General features: G+C 55.2%; 3 protein-coding genes across 3 annotated transcripts in view; 2 read left to right on the top strand and 1 right to left on the bottom strand.

The window, feature by feature from the left end:
- The window catches only part of BRCA1 (BRCA1 DNA repair associated), a 72,204-nt gene extending 65,144 nt beyond the window's left edge, over positions 1-7,060 (top strand). The window contains exons 24-25 of the mRNA XM_065897971.1: positions 4,945-5,021; positions 6,889-7,060. Coding sequence (XP_065754043.1) covers positions 4,945-5,021; positions 6,889-7,060 — 249 coding nt within the window. The remainder of the gene's footprint in view (positions 1-4,944; positions 5,022-6,888) is intronic.
- Positions 7,061-8,073: 1,013 nt separating this feature from the next.
- RND2 (Rho family GTPase 2) lies at positions 8,074-11,657 on the bottom strand. The gene is made up of 5 exons (XM_065897217.1): positions 11,406-11,657; positions 10,840-10,927; positions 9,916-10,025; positions 9,105-9,239; positions 8,074-8,896 (listed from the first exon to the last, which is right to left on the bottom strand). Exons 1-5 carry the CDS (start codon positions 11,505-11,507, stop codon positions 8,630-8,632), a joined length of 702 nt encoding a protein of 233 aa, XP_065753289.1. The 5' UTR covers positions 11,508-11,657; the 3' UTR covers positions 8,074-8,629.
- Positions 11,658-13,637: 1,980 nt separating this feature from the next.
- VAT1 (vesicle amine transport 1) lies at positions 13,638-20,554 on the top strand. The gene is made up of 6 exons (XM_065897204.1): positions 13,638-14,137; positions 17,096-17,303; positions 17,704-17,874; positions 17,979-18,068; positions 18,628-18,869; positions 19,027-20,554. The coding sequence occupies exons 1-6, from the start codon at positions 13,727-13,729 to the stop codon at positions 19,108-19,110; spliced, it is 1,206 nt and encodes a 401-aa protein (XP_065753276.1). The 5' UTR covers positions 13,638-13,726; the 3' UTR covers positions 19,111-20,554.
- The last annotated feature ends 47 nt before the right edge of the window (positions 20,555-20,601 follow it).

The raw sequence follows: 20,601 nt of genomic DNA on the forward strand, positions 1-20,601 counted from the left end.
TTGTGTGAGGCTAAACTGTGCTGGGAACCAGTCCTAGGAGGTGATAACAACAAGGTTAATGACTGAGGGGGCCACTACGTGCCTGGTTTCGTAGTGGACTCTGTGTATGCTAGGGGTGTGGAAGGGAGGGAGGAGGAGCTTACTATTCAATGGGCGGAGCAAGGAGGCCACCGATAACCCTTGCAGAATTGTGTCTTCTGGTTCGCAAGACCCTTGTGGGCTGTGTGATGGGCTCTGCCTGCTGTGGAGGCACCTCACGCCTCCACATTATGGGGGCCGACAAACAAGAGCTTTGAGACTTAGTGTCGGCACCCAGAATGCTAAGGCAGTTTTGACATACAGCTTAATGCAGTGATTCTCAAAGCGTGGTCCCCTGATGGGGAATGGAAGTGGGGGCTAACGACATAGTCTAGGAACTTGTTAGATAGCGAATTCCAGGGGCTCACTTCAGACCTCCTGAATCAGAAACCGGGCATGGGGCCAGCAATCTGTGATTCCTAGAAACAAGCTCAAGTTTGAGAACCACTGGCTTAGTATAAGGCGCAAAGCATCTCAAGCTGGCTCTTGGGTAGGATTTGGCCAGGTGAAAAGCCAGGAGATTCAAGTCCCAGTTAAGAGCCCCCAACTAGCAGAATTAGGGGGAGGATCCAAAAGAAGATTTGGGAGAATCTCCTAAGGATCTATTTCTCTGACCCACCCAGTGTCCCCAGGCTGTCCCTTCTAAGCCGAAATCCATCCTCACCAGTGCCTCACCTGCTGTTTCCTTTCAGGCACCCTGACCACCAAATATGGGGACCCACAGATTTTGCTCACACTCTGTCTTGTCCTCAGTGAGTCCTGCTCTGCCAACTCTGCAGGCCCAAATACTGCCCACCCCACCTCCTCCACAGAGCCCTCCCCACTTCCAGGCCAGAATCTCCCCGCTCTGAGCATCCCAGAAGCTTTGCTTTATTTATGATACTTTCTTCCCTCAGTAAGTTATTTTGCACATACTCTATTGTCTCTATTTGACTAGAAGGTCCTTATGGGTAGGATTAGTATCATTTTATCTTTGTTATAACCCAGCTCTGTTCCTGGCAGACACCCTGATGGGTACTCAATGAATATTTGCTGAATGCAACAGTTAAAGAATGAGTGAATGGACTCATTGAGTAAAGGCCTTATCCAGCTGCTAGCCCCACCCTCAAGAACTTTAGTCCTGGAAAACAAGCCACGTTCTGCCACTGAGGGTGCTAATTCCCTTCAATCCCTCCCACCCGTTTTTCTAGTACCCAAATTTACTCCAAAAGCAGTACGAGAGATCTAAACGTCCAAGAATCACTCTTCCTCTTCTAAGCCCACACTTACAGATTTCCTCCTTGATTCTCTTTTGCCTATCATGAAGCCTACTGCTTTGTGATGAATCAAACCAACACCCACGCATACAGAGAAGGTGTTTCCTCTCTCCATGTGTCCTCCAGCAGGGCCTCCTCCAGGCTAGATACTCAAGATAGATAAACTGCTATGCCATCATCACTGGAGAAATAATTAGGATGCTTATGATAATCTCTTTGCAAGTTCAAAGCCCTGGCACAACCATTATTTCTCTCTCCTTGCTTGTTCCCTAGGAGATCACTAGGGTAGAGATTGTTATCCCCACTTTATAGGTAATAAAACTGAGGTCCATGGGAATTCCCTGGCAGTCCAGTGGTTGGGACTTGGCATGCTTTCCACTGCCAAGGGCCTGGGTCCAGTTCCTGTCTGGGGAACTAAGATCCCACGAGCCGAGCCACACAGCAAAAAAAACAAAAGCAAAAACAAAACTGAGGTCCAGGGCCTGGTCAAAGGTCACCCAGTGAATTGATGGCAGACCTGGAGCTCACTAGCCCAGGACTCCCTATTCATTAGAACACAGATGAAAATGCTCTCATTATGGTGTCTGGGCTGTGCCTTGTCTGAGAGAGGGAGTGTGGAATCCAGTTGAGTGCGGGTAGGGGCCAGGGAAGATAAAAGAAAGTTTGTGACCCTGTAAAGTTTTTTCTCTGCAATGCTGCAGCAGTTGGCACTGGTTAATTCCAAAAGAGTTTTTGTGGGGTTTGTTTGTTTGTTTGTTTGTTTAAAGCATTACTACATGTCCCAGATTAGGGAGGAGGGAAAAAGAGGTGAATCCAAAGGTAACACAGACACACAGGTAATCAGATGTTTACCATCTTCTGAAAACAATCTAAAACCAAATGGCAAGAGAAACTCAAATTACAACTTATGTGGGTCTTCCCAGCTGTTAGGCTATAGGACTTCTGCAATAAGCTAGTGCCAAGTGGGTAGAAAATCTTCCCTTGGTGAAGCCTGGAGCTTGGTGAGGAGAGGTCTCTCCTGGAGGCAAAGGGCTTTGGGGGCCGTCTCACGGCGCTCCACAGCTGCCAAGGTGAGACGCCTGCTGGTGGGGCCATCCCCAAGTGCCCAGAGACTCTGAAAGCCATGGAAGCCAAGATCTGTGCTGGAACCTCCTCTGGTTTCCAACCAAATGTCAGAAAAATGAAGGAAAAAAAATCTCTACAGCAATTCAAGAGGCCATTTCCTAAAGATGTGGCCCCAGGACTGTGCTGGGGAAAGCAGAGATGATCTTTCCCTTCCCACCAAAGCCCGAGCTTTCTCCCTGGGCTCCATTCTAAAGAGCAGGCCTTGTCCTCTTCACCCCAGGCCAGCTCTGGGCTTTTCTCAGCCTTAGCCCAACACCAACCTCCATTACTCCTCGACCCTTTGCTGAGGCCTCCGCAGCTTCCCTGTGCCACCGGAGCCTGTAGGGTGTGGAGATGGGCAGGAGGGCCTGACACCCACGCCCAGAGGGGTGGTGGTTGTACAACAGTGTGAACGCACTAAATACCACAGACTGTACACCTTAAAATGGTTAATTTTATGTTACGTGAATTTCACCTTAATTAAAAACAAAACCTGAGCTGCCCTGGGAGCTCTTTGGGGGTGGGGAGAGAAGCTGGGCCTAGTGGAAGCTGTGAGGGTAGAGCCCCCTTGCCGGGAGTGGCAATGAACGACAATGGGAAGGGCAGTCTGGGCCTGCCCCCTCCTCCTCCAGGACCAGATGGGAACTGGGGCTAAGGAGAAAGGCCCAACTGGGGCAGCGCTGAAGAGAGGCACTCAGTGAAAGCAAGGAGGCCGCAGCCGCCGCTCATTTGCATCATAAGTGATTGGTTTTCCCTGCTCGTCCCTCATTAGGACACAATGGACAGTTGTTTGCTGGCGCAGCACATCTATTTACCAAGGGAGGGAGGACACAGAGCAAGAGTGACCGATGGGCCATAGTAAGTTGCTGGGGGGGGGGGCGATCCCGCCTCCTCTCCCCTGCTCCCCCCACCAACCCGCTGCCACTGGGACTCCTGTTCTCACACAGTGCGAAGGGACCCAGAGAGCAAATCAACCCCTCATTTTACAGATGAGGAGATTAAGATGCTAAGAGAGGATGAGACTTGCTAAGGTCAAACAGTGAGCATGGCAGAGCTGGGGCTTCTGGAATCCACAGTGTAGATTCTAGACTCTCACTCCAGGGCTCACTCCACTGCTTGCAGTACCTTCTCCATTCCCAGCTTGCGGCTCTGTGTCTCTGTGGTCTATCCTTCTGTTCCAGGCCTTGGGTTCCATCACTTCTCTCTCCTCTGTCTATCTAATCTCTTTCTCTGTTCCTGCTCCTCTCTGTATCTTTACCCACAGGTTTCTAGGCAGCCGGGATAATCACTAAACTTCTAATTCGCCCTTGCCCTAACGAGTGAGTGTCTGGCAGGAGAGGCAGCAATTTTGAAACTGTCTTGGTGTGTTTTAGGGATAGGTGGGGAGAAAACAAATATGTGTGGGGGCCTATTGTAAACCAGGCACTAAGACAGACACATGACACATTTTATCTCATTTCTTCCTTTCAGTCTTGCAAGGCGGCGTTCTTGGAGACGGGAAAATGAGAGGCTCAGAGAGGTTGGGTAATTTGCACAAGAGCACTCAGCTGGCAGATGGCAGCTATCTGATTCAAAACCCACCTCACACCCTGGCGCAGGGGCTAAGCAGGGCAAGGGCCCCCTGATTCCAGGCTCATGGGAGGCAACAACCTTGCTGAAGGAGGCCACTGCTTTGTTGCTCCCCTCTGGGCAGCACCTGCCTCCCCCCTCCCTACCTTCAGGCTCCCACCTTCCTCTGGGCCCCTTCTGCCTGGTGGTGAAATCGCACAAATGCAAGCTTTTGCCCCTGGTGGGAGTGGGGGACTGGGGAGATAGCAGGCAAGAGGGAGAAACCTGACAGACCCAGACGGTGGCAGTCTCCCTCCTGCTGACGCCCCCTCCCACTTCCCTGTCTGCCCCTCCCCTTTGTGGTTCAAGCTTGCCAGCCACTGCCTCCGTCTCATTGTGCTCCGGGGGAAGGGGAGAGTCAGTGAGTGGGCGTCTGTGTGCACGAACATAAGGCCTCTGGGTTCATTCTGACACTGAATGAAAAACTCACCAATTATTCGTCCAATCTCATTAATATGCAGACAGACATCTGTTATTTAGGAGTCAACAGCAGAGGCATTTTCTTGGGGGGAGGGGCACTTATGTACGTGTCCCTCTTGTCTCTTTGGCTGCAGGCGGCGGGTAGCTGCTTGGGAATCACCCCACATGCCTGGACCTGGTGCCTCCCCTCTCTCTGACCCTCACCCCCAGCCTTGAGGAGAGGGAGTAGGGGATTGGCTAGAAATGGAGAGAGACCTGGGAACCCAGCTGAAAGGGGGAAAGGGGGGAGAGGGGCTGCACTGTGTAGAAGAAACTCCTTTGTTGGCAGAGAGGGAGGGGGGGATACTCAGAAGAGCTGAACCCCTTTCCTGGGGAAGGGAGAGTAGTGTAGGGGACAGCTGTACCAGGACTGCCTGCCAGGGTCCTGGTGTCCACCGGGAACCTGCGGGACATGACCCCTTCCCCCCACCTCCCACAGCCTGCAGGACCAGTCTGCGTGTACCTGGAGTGGGGTCGCTATGGCAACCTGGTGCCCTCACCCAGACTTCAGAAAAGGTAATGGGGGGAGTTCAGAAAAATGGGGGACCAAAGGATGTCCTTTGGAGGAGTCACTAGACCTCTCTCTCTAGCCCTCAGGATAGGTATGGGGACGAGACACCTGACCTGCCCCTTCCTGTCTTCTGGCCTTCCTCCAGTCTGAATCCCAGCACAAGAGGCCCTCTCCAAGAAGCCTTTCCTTATTCCATCAGGCCCAGTTCAGAGGCACTCAAGCCTGGATGTGCAAGTTGTAAAGAATAAAGGTCGGTATCAGTTCAGCCCCCTTTAAAGGGTCAAACAACTTCTCTACATCCTTTCTCCTCTCTGAATCCTCCTCAGCAACACAGTGAGGCAGATGTGGCAATCAGCTCCCTTTTCCAAGTATGAAAACTGAGGTTCAGATGCCTGCAGGGCCTCACTAAAGGCTCCCCAGGGAGGAAGCAGCAGAGCTAGGACCCAGGCCCTCGGACCTCTGCCTCCAAATATTAAGCGCTTTTCATGACTGTCCCTCCTGGAAAGGCTCGAGTCATAAGGGGATGACCCTCTGTCAGCTGAAGCATGTCAGGTGTTAGACCAAGTCCCCGCCCCCACCCCATTCCTTCCTTGCGCCTCCTCCCTCCAGGGCAGGCTGATTGCTGAGGTTAAGAAGCACTGGCGGCAACACAATGTGATTAGTTGTTTATTTCATTAAATGATTAACGAGGCTACATTGTTTCCCAAAGGGGTGTCCAATTTGTGGGGGAAACAGCTGCAGAGGAGGAAGCTGGGTCTGACTCCTGCATCTGGGGTGAGGGGAAGGTCCCCTCCTTCCAGCCTGCAGGGGCCTTTGAGGATCTAGGAGCAGCCCTATTCCCTCCTCTCACCCTTTGGGCTCCTCGGCCCAGAGGCACAGACCCGTCTGTAGAGGAAATAAAACGTCTGGCAACCCAGACCTGCAGAGAGGACCAATATCTGTTCCCGGTGGTACTGGAAATGTATTATAAACTTTAGGGATTCCTCCAGCTGATTTATCTTCCTAATTATGTTTGTTTTAGGCAAATACTGAAATGTGTTTGCATTCCCTGAGCATGGCAGGAGAGGGAGGTTGGGAGAAGAGAGGGGGTGCAAACACTCCGTACTTTGAGCCTGGTTTGTACCAAAGTTCAAAGTGGAGATGAGAAGCCACAGACAAAATCCCAAGACAGTGGTATATCAGGCCCCTGTGGGGGAAGGGTCAGGCCTCTGGGACCAGACTGAGGTCCACCTAGCTGAGCCCCAGCGCTCTCCAGCACCCTCAATCCAGGACTCAGTATCCTTGCAGAGGATCCTGGAGTCAGCCCCTAACCAGGTCTCAGCTTAAGAGGGTAGGGTGCCCGGTGCCTTTGAAGCTGTCCCAGAATCCTTGAGGAGATTGGCTGAGATGGACCAGGACAGGGTCTTGGAGGAAGAGGGAGGATAAGGAGTGTTTGATGAGCCAGGAGTGGGTGGGGATTTCCTTTCCTCTCAAGACTGGACCCTGGCATAGGGAAGGGAGAAGCTATTTTATTTGTTTATTTTTTGGCCACACTGCCTGGCATGCAGGATCTTAGTTACCTGACCAGGGACTGAACCCATGCCCCCTGCAGTGGAAGCACAGAGTCTTAACCACTGAACCGCCAGGGAAGTCCCGAGGGAGATGCTATTTTAAATGACACATCACAGAGCCAAACCCCCTAGACACCCTCCCTGCGCCCCCCACCCCACGCCCACCCCAGCCCCCCATCACCTCATCCGGATAACCATCTATCCAAAAACCAAATCTGGTCCCTTCATTCTCTGCTTGAAATCCCTCATGCTGCCTCACATCCTCAGAATGAAGCCCTGGTTCCCTTGTGGGCCCTGCAGCGGCCTCCCTATACCTTCCTAGTCTTGTCTTCCGCCCTCCCTGCCGTGGCAGCCCCAGTGGTGCCATGCTCTTCCTCATCTCCACGTGTTTGCACATGCTGTACCCTCTGCTCAGAGTGCCTTTCCTGCCCCTTCCCTGCCTGGCAAACTCCTCTTCAACCCTCAAGGACCTGGCTCAGAGGATAGGCTTCTGAGGCTGTAAGGAGCTTCCACAACCAAGGAACCATCACACCTGGGGTACCTCTCTTCCCCACCAGGCTGGCCTCCAGAGCACAGAGACTGGTCCTTTCAGAATCCCAAGCCAGTGTCTGGCACACAGTTGGTGCTCAGTACACATTTGCTGAATGAATGAGGGAAAGATGGGCTGTGAATTAGGTGGGGATCCCAGCAGATGGGAGGGTAAGGTCTGTGTTCTCTCCCAGAGTGTGTCTGAAGAACTGGCTGGGGCTGGGGGAGGGGAGAGCCACGGATGGTTCCTGGGGGAGAATGTCACCGAAAAGAGGCCAGTGGGATCAGAGCCAGGGAGGGAATACAGGACAATGTGAAACCAGACTCCGGAGAAAACAGACCAGCACTGTCTTTCCAGACAACAAGTGCTCTGGCCGGCCCCTCCACCGTCTTTCCTTCTGTAGGGGGTTGGGGAGGTGTGACCCTCAACTCACATCTTGTGCTCCCTCCAAAATCATCAAGGAGCTCAGGATGGAAAGAGGGAGAGAGCCCCTGCCCCAGCCTCCAAGGAGACCCCAGAATCAAACTACTGTTCCCTTGGGAAACCACTCTGTACAGGGTCACCCTGATGTGGAGGCTTTTGATGCCCTCCCTACACCCACAGCTCCCAGGGCACCAGCAGATTCCAAGTTGGGGCTGGACACGGTGAGCAAGGGGCCTGGACAACTTCAGCCGGACCCTTCCCACATTAGCAGGGGCCCCCGTTGGGCTGAGTAAAGAATTGCACATCAGTCCACTTTAAAACCCCCAACGGCTCTAGGATTGTCTGGCTCATTAACTGACATGAATATTCCCAAGATATCTCTCTCTCCCGCCTCTGGCTCCGAAAAGGACACTGCTGATCCAACCCATAGCTTTTTCCTCTGCTCCGTCTGTGGGCATCGACAGGGAAGTTCTTACTGAAGTCTAACTTTCCCTCCTGCTGCTAGAGACTGGTAGATTGTTTTTTTAGAAAGCAACAAAACTAAAGCCACAGTCGTTTTCCATGGACATGGGCTTTATTTGGGGACTCTTGGGGGAAGGGAGGGAGGGAGCTAAGACTGGTGGGTAAATCAGGGGAGAGGCTTCTCAACTTGCTTTTTAATTTAGTGCATGTTGCCTGGAGGTTAGGATGAGTGAGAACAGCTGTAGAAGTGAGAGGAGAGGAAGAGGGAAGGTCAGAGAATGGATACTTTCCTTGGGGAAGGAAGCCAGGACCAGGATATGGGAACTGAAGGTGGGGAGGGAAGGCACCCTTCATGTACTGAGACTCAACCAAGGTCACCGCTTGATGCCAGCTTCCCCAACCCCCTGGCCCCATCCCAGCTCCCAGCCCAGATGCCTGTTCTGCTAGTTCCCTCAACTTGCCTTGGAGAGGAGCTGAATGAGGATGTGGGGAATGGCGGTACCCTTCTGCCTCCAGCTTCCCTGCCCAGGAGAACTGCTCACTCGCCCACCCTAAAGTCCCAGCCAGAGTCAGGAGGTCAGGAGGCCGGGGGCCAGCAGGGGGACAACTGTGCCTACACCTTCCCTCCTCAGTCCGCCCACGGGGCCCTTCACATGAGGTTGCAGCTCTTGGCTCTATCCTTGTGTATCTCGCCCTCGTTTCCGGTCCCATTCCCGTTTCCCCGGTCTGGCCGTCCTGCCAGCTGAGTAGATCGCTGAAGTCCCCGGCGTGAGTCAGTACGGCGCAGCTGCCTATGGCCCCGGCCGAGGGAGGCCACTGTGGCCACGTGGAAGACATCTCTGACGCTGCGCTCAGAGGACCGGGAGGAGCACTCCACGTAGGACACGGCCCCCACCTGCTTGGCCAGCACAGTGCCCTGGAAGGATGGAGTGAGTGGAGAGAGTTACAGGGCTTAGCCTGCAGCTCAGCAAGGGGCAGGGAAGCTGAGGGCAGGGGGTGGTCAAGGGATCAGGTCAGAGGCCAGGGCAAGGGATTAGCCAAATAGGGTGTTTTCAAATCAGAGGCTGAGAGGGGCAGAGGTGAGAGGTCTAGGCTGGGACTAGGTCAGAGATCAAGGGTCCCACCTGTTCATGTGTAACGGGGATAAGCCTCTGCTTGGACAGCTCCCTCAGTGTGGCCAGGTCGGTCCGCATGTCTAGTTTACAGCCAACCAGCACAACCTTGGCATTGGGGCAAAACTCCTGAGTCTCCCCTTGCCACTATTTGGAGGAAGAAAACAGAGTTACGCGGGGGCAGAAGGCAGCACGGGGTGAGTCCTTGCTCACAGCACGCAGAAACCATGCACCTCTCTGGGCTCTCCCATATAAGTAAGCAAGGAGGTGAGAGTGGTGCGCTTGGGCTGAAAGCAGGAAGGGTGTGGGAGAAGGGAAGGGAGGAGAGGGCAGGGGTGGGGCCCTGCTTCTACCTCAGTGGCCATGAAGGGTCTGCCATCCCCTTTCCCAAATTTGCTCCTGGGAACAGACCAATCCCGCCCTCCCTTCCCCTCCCTGGGAACTGGGGCTGCCTTAGCCGACTTCTGTCCATTCACCATGGGCTTTTCTCATGGAGATAGGGGCCTGGAGAGGAGACCACAGGGCTTTCCTGAGCTCCAGCAGCAGCATTCCTATCCCCTCCATCTGGGGCTCCCACACCCAAGGAGATGGGGAGGGTGGACGAGAAGTCCCTTGAGTACTCCTCCCTGTTGTCCCCCATCTCCCCCAGATGCCATATCCAGCTCTGAGGACTGATTTCCAGGAAGTCAGGGGGGGACTGGGAAGGGTGAGAGCTTCACACACACTCTCCGTGATGGCCATGCTCAGCTGTAATTCCCTCCTCCCGGCCCATGTGTTTTCTGGTCCCCCTCAGTCTAGCCGTCCTGCTTCCCTAGGCTCCCACCTTCTTGAGGACACTGTCCAGTGTTTCTGGTCGGCTAATGTCGAAGCAGATGAGCACAGCATCCGAATCAGGATAGGCCAGAGGCCGGACGTTATCGTAGTAAGAGGAACCTGAGAGAAGACAGGGAGGGAGGGGACAGACGAGGGTCCTGAGTGTGCAGAAGGCCTGGAAGGGAATGGGAGACCTTAGCAATCCTGGTCAAGGGACTCTGAGCAGAGAATGGAAAAGAGCAGGTATTAATACCCATCAAGGAGTCTGTGTTTCTCCAAGGAAGGGAGTAGACAGAGGGGAGGTTAGATGGCAGAAAACAGCTCTCCACTTCCCTAGGGGGTTCTCTAAAAGTAATCATTCTTAATCTTTTCTGAGTCTTTGAGAAGCTCATGAAATCTCTCAACATTCTCACAAAATTTTGCATGTGCTTTCTGGGCTTTGACAGACATTTTCTAAAGCTCTCCAGGGGAGCCAAGTAAAAATTTAAAACAAAACAAAAAATCCCTCCCTTTTTGTAGGAGAAGGGGCAGGGGCAGAGCCCTCCCACCCTCCCGGGACTTGATCTCAGATTTCTATAGTTCAGTCTAGAGAAGCAGTTTCCTGCCCCCGAAAGAAATTCTAAATGTCTTTCCTAAACCGAGCCCTATCTCCTAAGAAACATGTTCCAAAATAAAAGCCATTCCTTCCCAACTTTCCCAGGTATGCAGAATGGAGCTGAGGGGATGGGATACTGGGCTTTCTCCTTCAGGACAAGGTTTCTATGTGTCTCTGAAAGCTCTGCCTAGTTTTCCTGGCTTTAAGCAGAAAATTAATTTTCCTTCCTCCTAGAAAAGGATGGATGGATTGGGTTGACCTGGAGCCTAAGGGTCTAGTCCAGGGAGGGAGCAGGGTGGGGGCCCTGGAAGTCAGGGTGACCCCGAGGGACTTGGCTACCTGAAGTGTCCCACATGTTGAGCTCAATGCGGCGCTTGTCGATCTCAAAGCTCGCGGTGTAGTTCTCAAACACGGTGGGGACATAACTCTGCAGACACGAATGGCTCAAGATGAGATCCTCCAGTGCTCACCCCAGACAAATGCCCTCCTCATTCCCACACCCCGTGCAGCCCAGCCCGAGGACACAAGTTGGTCCGGTGTTGGGCAAAGGGGAGATCCCGGGAGCAGCTGCCTCAGCGGAATCTCTGCTAGGCTCCCGGACCCCCTCCCGGTCCTTTCAGGCCCTAGTTCTTCCCCTCTCCAATGCCCAAGACCCCCGACATTCCCCTAGCGCCCCCTCCGGGATCCTCCGGTTCTCCCAAACCCCATTCATCTCACCCTGCTCCCCAATGCTTCCCACCCAAAACCTCTGCAGTCCTTTCAGAAACCCCAACGCTTTCCCCAGTCCTCCAAACCCCTCTCTCTGATCCCTGGTTACCCCAGCACCCATTTCCGTCCGTCCCCCAGGCCCCAGTCACCCACCCCCGCGGCCTCAGCGCCCCCCTCCCAAGACGCCGGTTCCTCACCCCGGGGTAGGCGTCCTTGGCGAACACCTGCAGCAGCGCCGTCTTGCCGCACTCCGCGTCCCCCACCACCACGATCTTGCAGCGACCGCTCTGCCCCTCCATAGTCCCGGCTACGCGCCGGCCCCCCGCGCAGCCCCCCTCCCGGGCTCCGCTGCCGCCTCCCCCGCCGCTGCAGCTGCAGCCGCTCCGGCCGCCGACACCGGCATCTCTCGGGCCCTCGCCGAGCCCCCGCCCGGGGCCTCGGCCCCCCCCTGCGCCCCGCCCCCAGCCCGGCGGCCGCGCCCCCGGCCCCGCCTCCCGCCCCTCACTGCCTGGGGGCGGGGCCCAGAGGAGCGGGGCGGAGCCCCGGGGAAACTGGGGCTCAGGAGAAAGGTTCTAGCGCGCGGGTTTGGTCTAGTGGGCCCCTGCGGGTTTGGGACGTGCTGAACCGGGTTATTAGACTGAGTTGACTTCCTTAGCGATGGGGGAGGGGCAGAGTTCGGGGAAAGTTCTGAGGGGTAGGGTGGGAGCTGCACAAGCGCGAGGCTTGGGCCTTCTGCGTACCACGCGTGAACGCCGGTGTGCTAATGCGGACACGCGCGGGGGAAGCCATCCACTTTCGGAACAGAAGGGGGCGCGAGAAGGTAGGGGGAAAGAGGGCGTCTTTTTGGTTCGGTCTCCCTCCCCTACTCTAAAGTCCCGGCAGGGAGTCTTGGGGATGTATAGGCAAGGACTCCAACACACCCACCCGGACAATGGTGACGCCCTGGCTTTCCGTTACCATGGCAACGGACGGCCTGGCCTGGGGCTGCGGTGATTTAACCGCGGGCCCGGGCGATCAGGGAAGCAAGGACAGAGTTTCTCCAGCCAAGCGCAGGGTGGAAAGTTTTGGGGAAGCTGCGTCCTCTGGTGGATGCTTCGGGGAGACGGAGACGGGGACAAAGAAGAGGAAGATAGAACTGCCCAGGGTGACAGCCCTTCTGGAGCCAGAGACAAGCTCTAAAGTGATTTCAGGCTTGATTCGGAGTCTAACAATAATCAAACCTCTGTTTTGCATTTGCATGGCACCTTTTACCGTTTAAAAGCGCTTCTTTAAATAGAGGATACTCGATTTAATTTTATCTTTACCATGCACCTCTCTGGGCTCTCCCATGTAAGTAAGCAAGGAGGTGAGAGTGGTGGGCTTGGGCTGAAAGCAGGAAGGGTGTGGGAGAAGGGAAGGGAGGAGAGGGCAGGGGTGGGGCCCTGCTTCTACCTCAGTGGCCATGAAGGGTCTGCCATCCCCTTTCCCAAATTTGCTCCTGGGAACAGACCAATCCCGCCCTCCCTTCCCCTCCCTGGGAACTGGGGCTGCCTTAGCCGACTTCTGTCCATTCACCATGGGCTTTTCTCATGGAGATAGGGGCCTGGAGAGGAGACCACAGGGCTTTCCTGAGCTCCAGCAGCAGCATTCCTATCCCCTCCATCTGGGGCTCCCACACCCAAGGAGATGGGGAGGGTGGACGAGAAGTCCCTTGAGTACTCCTCCCTGTTGTCCCCCATCTCCCCCAGATGCCATATCCAGCTCTGAGGACTGAGTTCCAGGAAGTCGGGGGGGATTGGGAAGGGTGAGAGCTTCACACACACTCTCCGTGATGGCCATGCTCAGCTGTAATTCCCTCCTCCCGGCCCATGTGTTTTCTGGTCCCCCTCAGTCTAGCCGTCCTGCTTCCCTAGGCTCCCACCTTCTTGAGGACACTGTCCAGTGTTTCTGGTCGGCTAATGTCAAAGCAGATGAGCACAGCATCCGAAGATTAATTAGATTAGAGCAAGCAACACCATCACCATTTTACAGAAAGGACAGTTGAAGTACAGAGCTTTAACAAAGTCAAATGGCTCGGTCACCCTGCTCCAAGTTTGCCACTGCAAGCAAAGAATGGGTCTCATATGGGTCGTGTCAGAGCCTGAGGAACAACTCGGTTGGGTTCCGCTCCACAGGTGGCTGGCTCCCCACATCTGATGTAAGCTCAGGTTTTGGGATCGTCCTTCAGATTGTCCCTTAATATATTTTTAGCTTAATTATCATGAATAAATAAGTAAATTAACTCGCAGTCTTCATGATCCCAAGAAGGACCTCGCGTGGGCCCGTACCCAATAAGCGCCTCCTCTCCACTTCTCGCGCTCGCGCCGCACCTGCACGGTGGCCCTGGCCCTTTAAGTCCGCGCTCGAGGCCCCGCCCCCGTCCCGGCGCCCAGCCCCGCCCGCTCGGAGTCCGCAGCCTTAGCAAGTCCTGACTCGCGCCCCGCCTTCCCCAGCGGTGCACTCTCGGTCCAGCTGTGCGCGCACGTCGAGCGTCCCAGCCATGTCCGCCGAGAGAGAGGTAGCCGAGGCGGCCACCGTGGTGGCGGTGGACGAGGCAGGGGCTGGAGAAGATGCCTCTTCGCAGCTCCCGAAGGCGGAGGAGGCAGCCGGTGACGCCCAGCCACCCGCGGCCTCCGAGGGGCCCGTCGCCCCTTCGCCGCCGCAGCTGCGCTGCCTTGTGCTCACCGGCTTCGGTGGCTACGACAAGGTGAAGTTGCAGACCCGGCCGGCCGCTCCCCCGGCCCCCGGGACCGGCCAGCTGACGCTGCGCGTCAAGGCCTGCGGGCTCAACTTCGCCGACCTTATGGCCCGGCAGGGGCTGTACGACCGACTGCCGCCGCTGCCCCTCACTCCAGGCATGGAGGGCGCGGGCGTGGTAATCGCTGTGGGAGAGGGAGTTAACGACCGCAAGGTGAGCGGGCCAGTGCAGGGCAGGGCAGGGAGAGGCTGCGCGGGCCACGGGGCAGTGGGGCACGAGTGGGCGGGCGCCATAGGTGTGGCAGAGCCGGGGAAAACTGGCACGAACCCGGGTAGACGGGCATGGAAGACGTAGGAAAGGAGCCTGTGCTCTGAGGTTCCTGGAAAACTGGATTTATATTTGGGGGTGGGAGGTTGAGATGAAGTAATTGCCCCCTCCCCAAACATTTTAATTGTGGCCGCCGCCCCGAAACGGTGCTGGTGCTGGGTGGGTGGGGAAACAATAAGGAGCCTATGCGCATGCGCACAATAACCTTTAAGGCCCCCTCCCACCACCCGTGAAATCTATCCTGTACCCCTGCCCACTAAACACTCCGCGGGTAATTGTGGTCTGTGACTCTGAGTGACGGTCGGTACCTTTTTCCCGCGAGGGAGCCTGAAGAGCTATGTAGTCGGGGTTGGGCGGGGGCGCAGGGCCGTGCCAGAGCCCTAGTCACATGCAACCCCGTGGTCTGTGGGGGTGTGAGGCGGCCCCTCCCAGAGCTGGGCCTTAGAGACAGGCACGCCCATCATGGAGGAGAGGGAGTCTGCCACCCCTTCCTCCCGCGCACCGGCCTTATACTGCCAGTCTGATCGGGGGTGGGTGGGGGTGAGAGTGGGGACGGGGTGGGGTGGGGTGGGGTGGGGGGCGAGATTGGGTGTCTGGATCTTTGTCTTGGGCTCTCTGTCTCCCGTGACTGAACTGTCTCCTCCTCCGGTGACTCAGCCAGCGGACCACGACCCCGGGCTGCCCTTGGGAACTTTGGGCGGAACCCACCTCTGTCTTCTCGTAGAGGACCCTCTACTGAGAAACCGGGCCGGTGCCCGTTTGGACTGGGGAGGGGGGTGTGGCACCGTGAGCAGGTTGGCCCAGCTCTGCCGGTCTGTGACTCCTTTTTGTTTATCATTAATCTTGGCGACAGCCCCAGGCACCGGAGAGTTTCAAATGGCCAACTTTTTGAGAGACTTGGGGTGAGGCCTTTGCACGTCATTTGTTTAGGGGTTTCTTTTCAAATCTGGCCCCTGCAAGAGAGTCTCATCAAATGCAGACTTTCTTCTTGCCAGACCTGCGGGTCCCAGAGCTCAGAGCTGGAATTTTTGGATTTATTGTACAGGCATACGTCTCCTTCCTCCTTAAAGGGCTTCTCCGTGGAATCAGCTCTGGCCCCACCCTTTCCACTGACTTCTAAATAATCCTACTCTAAGAAGGTGCTAAGAAGAATTTTTTTTTTTTTTTTTGGTGGGGGTAGTAATAGTTCATGTTACTGCTGAAGGCCAACCACCTAACCTCTTCTCCCCACACTTTCCGCTTCGTAAATACAGGATATCCTGTCCAGGGTAAGAATATGATGTAAGAGGCTGGATTCGGAGGGGAGAGCCCCTGCTCCCTCCTGATATCTGGGCTGGGGAAGGGTCATGGGCCTGCCCTGTAATGGGCTGAGGGGTGAGCATTAGCCTGGGTAAGTGGACCTTGTTCTGGGCCAAATCTGCGACTGGCCACCACCTGGACTGACCACTACACCTTTCCCCAGCTCTCCTGGGTTATTTCTGAGCCCACTAGTCCTGAGTCCTGGGGTGGGATGCTTCCATTGCTCAGACCTCATCCCAGGCCAGTGCTTGCAGAGAAAGGTCCTACTCTGCCCTCAGTACTCCTCCTCAGTGGAGTGTGGACATGAAAAAGGGTATGTGTGGGAGTCCCATCCCCCTGCCCCATGGATCCCAAGTCTCGTTAGTGTACAGAATTCCCATCATTCCTGGCAGGGACCAAGACAGACTCGGATTGTCCTGGAACAGCACCCACACCTCCCTCTCCATGCTCTTCAGAGAACCATGAGAGGCCTTCCTCTGGAGACTGACCCCTTTCCCCTATCCTCCCCTTGACCCCAGTTGTTAAACTGGAGGGGAAGGTTCTGCTTCCTTTGCTCCCTTTCCCTCCTGCAAGGAGGCTCTTGTGCAGGTGGCTGAGGGTATGGGGAAGGGGAGGGGGGATGCCTTTTCCTGGTAGGTGGGATTGTGTGGCTCTCCTTGGCCATCACTCCTCCCCCCAGTCTCTGGGTGAAGCTTCTTTCTGAGCCCCCAGTGGCGGCTCAGATACTTCTCCTGAGGTAACAGCCCTAACTGCTCAGAGGCCTTTACCTGCACTTCGGTGTGGCCCTTACAGCATACGGCCCTCTTCCTTCAGTTGATGGATTGGTGACCTCCCCTCCTTGCTTCTGATATTGTCATCATTGTTGTCCTTATTATCAGCTAACACTACGAAGTTCTTACTATGTGTCAGACATTAGGCTAAAAACCACTGATTTTTTGCTACTTAATCCTCATTAACTGCCCTGTTTTACAGATAGGAAAACTGGGGCTCAAAAAGGTTAGATAATTTTTATTTGCCCAAGGTCATAGTGTCAGTAAACAGTGGAGCCCATTTTTTTTTAAACCTAAGCAGTTTGGTCTCTTCAATATTTCATGCGGCCCTAACTGTAAGCTTCTTGCACTCAGGGATCTGACACAATAATAAAGTGTAAGATCTGTAAAATGGAGAGAAGGATAGTATCTTCCTCAGGGGGCTGATGTGAGGATTGAGTGTTTATATGTAGAGCACTTACAATAGGGCCTGGCCTTGGTAAGCAGTCAATAAAGATAAGTTGTTATTGATGATATTATTATTACTATTGTTATTATTATAACCATTACCACGAGGACCGCTGCTGCTTGTACTGTGACTTCATTGCCAGGAAGAGGGCCTTGTGCATAGTAGAAGGTCATAAATTACCAGTGGGTGAATGAATGAGTGAATGAATGATGCTCTTTTTCCATTCTTTTTTTTTTTTTTTTTTAATTAAAGTATAGTTGATCTACAATGTTGTGTTAGTTTCTGCTGTACAGCAAAGTGAATCAGTTTCTTTTTCCATTTTTCAAGGTCGGGGACCGGGTGATGGTGTTGATCCGGTCAGGCATGTGGCAGGAGGAGGTGACTGTGCCTTCGGCCCAGACCTTCCTAATGCCTGAGGTCATGACCTTTGAAGAAGCTGCTGCGTTGCTGGTCAATTATATCACAGCCTACATGGTCCTCTTTGACTTTGGCAACCTACGGCCTGGCCACAGCGTCTTGGTACACATGGCTGCAGGTGACAGGCACCCTCCATTTATCCCCTTTCCTTACCCCACCCAGATCTCCTTCCGGGCCTTTTCCCTGCTGCTTGTCTGGACTGTTGTCATGGCAACACTAGCTGCCTCGGCCTATGGTGCCCAGAGGCCTCTGCAGTGTTGTTGCCGTGGTAGCATTCAGGCACCAGGTCCAGCCTGGTGTGCTACCCATAGCAACGTTCCCTTGCCCAGCACCCCCTCCTTGCCAGCCACCTTCCCCCCAATTCTCAATCTTGGAAATTAGACATGGAATGATGGGAGAAAGCCTCAAGATGAGCCCAGGCAAAATGAAGGTGATGGGCTGGATCCTTGAGAGGTGAGAATGGAGAGTGGTGGCTGGACGACTCTATATCCCCTCTTTATGAAAGTGTCTTGCTTTAGGGGGTGTGGGTATGGCTGCCGTGCAGCTGTGCCATACAGTAGAGAATGTGATGGTGTTCGGAACGGCCTCAGCCAGCAAGCACGAGGTGCTGAAGGAGAGCGGAGTCACACACCCCATCGACTACCACACGACTGACTACGTAGAGGAGATCAAGAAGATCTCTCCCAAAGGTGGGGTCAGGGAGTGGGAAGGGGTAGGATGGCATGGGACCGAGAGGGGCGTCTCCAGATCTGTGAATCCTAATGCTGTTCCTGGGCCCCCTACTTTCTGACAGGAGTGGACATCGTCCTGGACCCTCTGGGTGGGTCAGATACGGCCAAGGGCTACAACCTCCTCAAACCCATGGGCAAAATAGTCACTTACGGTGAGTTAGTGGGCCGGGGCTGGAGGGGGAGTTAGGGGAAGCAGGGTGGGGTCCGAGGGGTAGGATATAGGGGCCCGGGGCTTTTGAATGCAGAACGGACAGAGACTCCGGTGCTCTGTAGGAAGCATCCCGGTTAGCATGGTGCTGGATATTGCATTCACACTGCTCCCTCCTGGGTGTAGCTAATCTCCTTCTCATTCGTGAGTCATAGCAAATTCTGTGTTCTCTCTGTGTTCTTGTTTGGGGATTATTCCTGATGCAGTATCAACCAGTCTGCCTTCCTCTGTCCTACCTCCTGGGCTTCTTGGGCAAGTTGCATTTCCATTTAAGAAACTACTTCACACCAAAAATAAACAAATATATAAAGCTTAGAGCAATCTTTGAGTTGGCTAGAGTCCATCTGGGCCAGGTAGCCAGCAGGTGGGAGGTTCTCCTGTCACTCCCGGGTGCCGGTATGGATAATTGTAAGGGGCCCGTGGGGGGCAGATGAGCTTGGATCCAGACACACAGGGATGTGCCTGGCACCTGGATTCACAGGCTGTGTCTCCTCGTCCCTCAGGAATGGCCAACTTGCTAACGGGCCCCAAGCGGAACCTGATGGCCGTGGCGCGCACGTGGTGGAATCAGTTCAGTGTGACAGCTCTGCAGCTGCTGCCGGCCAACCGAGCCGTGTGTGGCTTCCACCTGGGCTACCTGGAGGGCGAGACGGAGCTGGTCAGCGGTGTGGTGACCCGCCTCGTGGCTCTGTACAACCAGGGCCACATCAAACCCCACATCGACTCCGTGTGGCCCTTCGAGAAGGTGAGTGTGATGGCCCTGCAGGGAGGGCCTGGATGGGAGCCGTGAAGGCTGGGGTCCCTAGGGGAGGAGTCCTGGGAGGAGGAGGGCTGACTCCTTTAGGCCGGCTCCCTGGACGGGCCGAATGGCGCTGGGAGCAGAGTCTTGTCTTCCTCTCCAGGTGGCGGATGCCATGAGGCAGATGCAGGAGAAGAGGAACGTGGGCAAAGTCCTCCTGGTGCCTGGGCCGGAGAAGGAGAACTAGGCAGGGGGCTGGGAGACCCTCAGGGCCCAGGGAAGAGAGAAGCTGGGAAGCCACGTGCTGTTGGCCACCAGACCCTCGCGGTTCATCCTCTATCACAATGCGTTGCCCTCTTTCCCCCCAGGGTCTCTGTGGTGATGTCCTCTCCCCTGTCCTGTTCTTCCTCTTTAGTCAGGGCTACCCCCTCCCCGCTTCCTGCCCTCTGAAGAGGTTGGGAAGTGACCACTTGGATGTCTGGGCCCTGCCAAGGGGACAGGGAGGGTCAGAGAGAGGCCGGCCGCTTCCTGCCCCCACCCTTTCCCCGGGCCTCGCTGTGCTGCTTTTGTGCCAAGTGTAGCCAATCCCTTCCCGTCCTGTTCCCTGTGCTTCCGCCTCCGCCTCGTCTGCCCTCCTGCCCCGCCCCACAGCTCCCCAAAGAATCGAAATGCCAGCTCAGGATATGGGGCCAATCTGTGTGAATCCAGCATGTCCCTGTGTTGCCCTAGTGTCCCTTCAACCCGGGCCAGCCAGCGCCCACCTTGTTGTAAGGCCTCGTCCTCTTGTCCCCAATTTCTCGAGCACAATCGGCTTCTCCCACCTCCAGGGGTTCTGCCACTCTCCAGCAGGGGTGCCTCTTCCAGCAGGGGCGGGAGTCAGACCTGCTGCCCTAGGTCACCACTCTATGGGAGGGACACGGAGCCCCCTCCTCTTCACTGAGTTCTCTGGATTTGTTCTCAGTGCCTTAGCAATGGAAAGCTTGCTTGTGTGTGTAGGGGTCCCTGCCTCATACCTCCTCCCCCCGTCCTCCCCAGTGCCTTCCTTGTTCTGCTGGAGCTGGGGTTTCGCTGCTCCCCAGTCCCATAGCACTGCCAAAAATCTGTGTGTGTGCCGGTGTGTGGGGGGCCAGCCCCTAGCCTCCGGGGGCCTGTGCCATGTCCTGTCTCTGGGGCTGTCATTTCTCTATGGTGGTAGAGGCGAAAGAGGCGGGGAAGCTTTTTCAGCCTTGCAGCTAAGTGTGGCACTTACCAGCCAGAGCTCTGAGAGGTGATGCCATCTGTCTCTTGTTCTGGGACCAAAGTAAAAATCGAAGCACGTTCCCCATGTAGTCACGGAGGCCCACTGTCTCCTCAGAGCAGGGAGGCAGCTTTTCAGACTCAGCCCCAAACTTTGTTTACATGGGTGGGGAGATGGAACAGGGGGTCAAAGCGGAGGTTTAGGACCTGGGCCACTGGAACCAAAGTGGGGACTTCCCGGGGCTAGGGGTGTAAGTCCCTCTGCCCTTGGATCTGGAATTAGGGCGGGTTATTGCCCAAGCCACTGCCATTGGGAGGTGGGGGGAGGGGCTCAGCCTCTTCATCATCTCAACGAGGCCTAAATGTGTGAAGTGCGATTTTCACTTTTGTGTACCCACCCCGTTATGGTTACCGAAGCTGCCTTTGTGTTTGTGTCAATAAAAAGCCAAACCCTGGGTCCTGGATGTTGCCTCTGATAGTGGAGGGGAAGGGGAGCTTGTGG

The sequence above is a fragment of the Phocoena phocoena genome, chromosome 19, assembly GCF_963924675.1.
Source record: "Phocoena phocoena chromosome 19, mPhoPho1.1, whole genome shotgun sequence".
NCBI classification, from domain to species: Eukaryota; Metazoa; Chordata; class Mammalia; order Artiodactyla; family Phocoenidae; genus Phocoena; species Phocoena phocoena.

Excerpts from the sequence above, each read along its gene's own strand:
- RND2 (XM_065897217.1), bottom strand. The coding sequence starts at position 11,507 with ATGGAGGGGCAGAGCGGTCGCTGCAAGATCGTGGTGGTGGGGGACGCG. Across the intron at positions 10,026-10,839 it reads CAACATGTGGGACACTTCAG|GTTCCTCTTACTACGATAAC; the intron begins GTAGCCAAGTCC and ends GTCTTCTCTCAG. Across the intron at positions 9,240-9,915 it reads TGGACAGTGTCCTCAAGAAG|TGGCAAGGGGAGACTCAGGA; the intron begins GTGGGAGCCTAG and ends TCCTCCAAATAG.
- VAT1 (XM_065897204.1), top strand. The coding sequence starts at position 13,727 with ATGTCCGCCGAGAGAGAGGTAGCCGAGGCGGCCACCGTGGTGGCGGTG. Across the intron at positions 17,304-17,703 it reads CTTGGTACACATGGCTGCAG|GGGGTGTGGGTATGGCTGCC; the intron begins GTGACAGGCACC and ends GTCTTGCTTTAG. Across the intron at positions 18,069-18,627 it reads GGGCAAAATAGTCACTTACG|GAATGGCCAACTTGCTAACG; the intron begins GTGAGTTAGTGG and ends CTCGTCCCTCAG.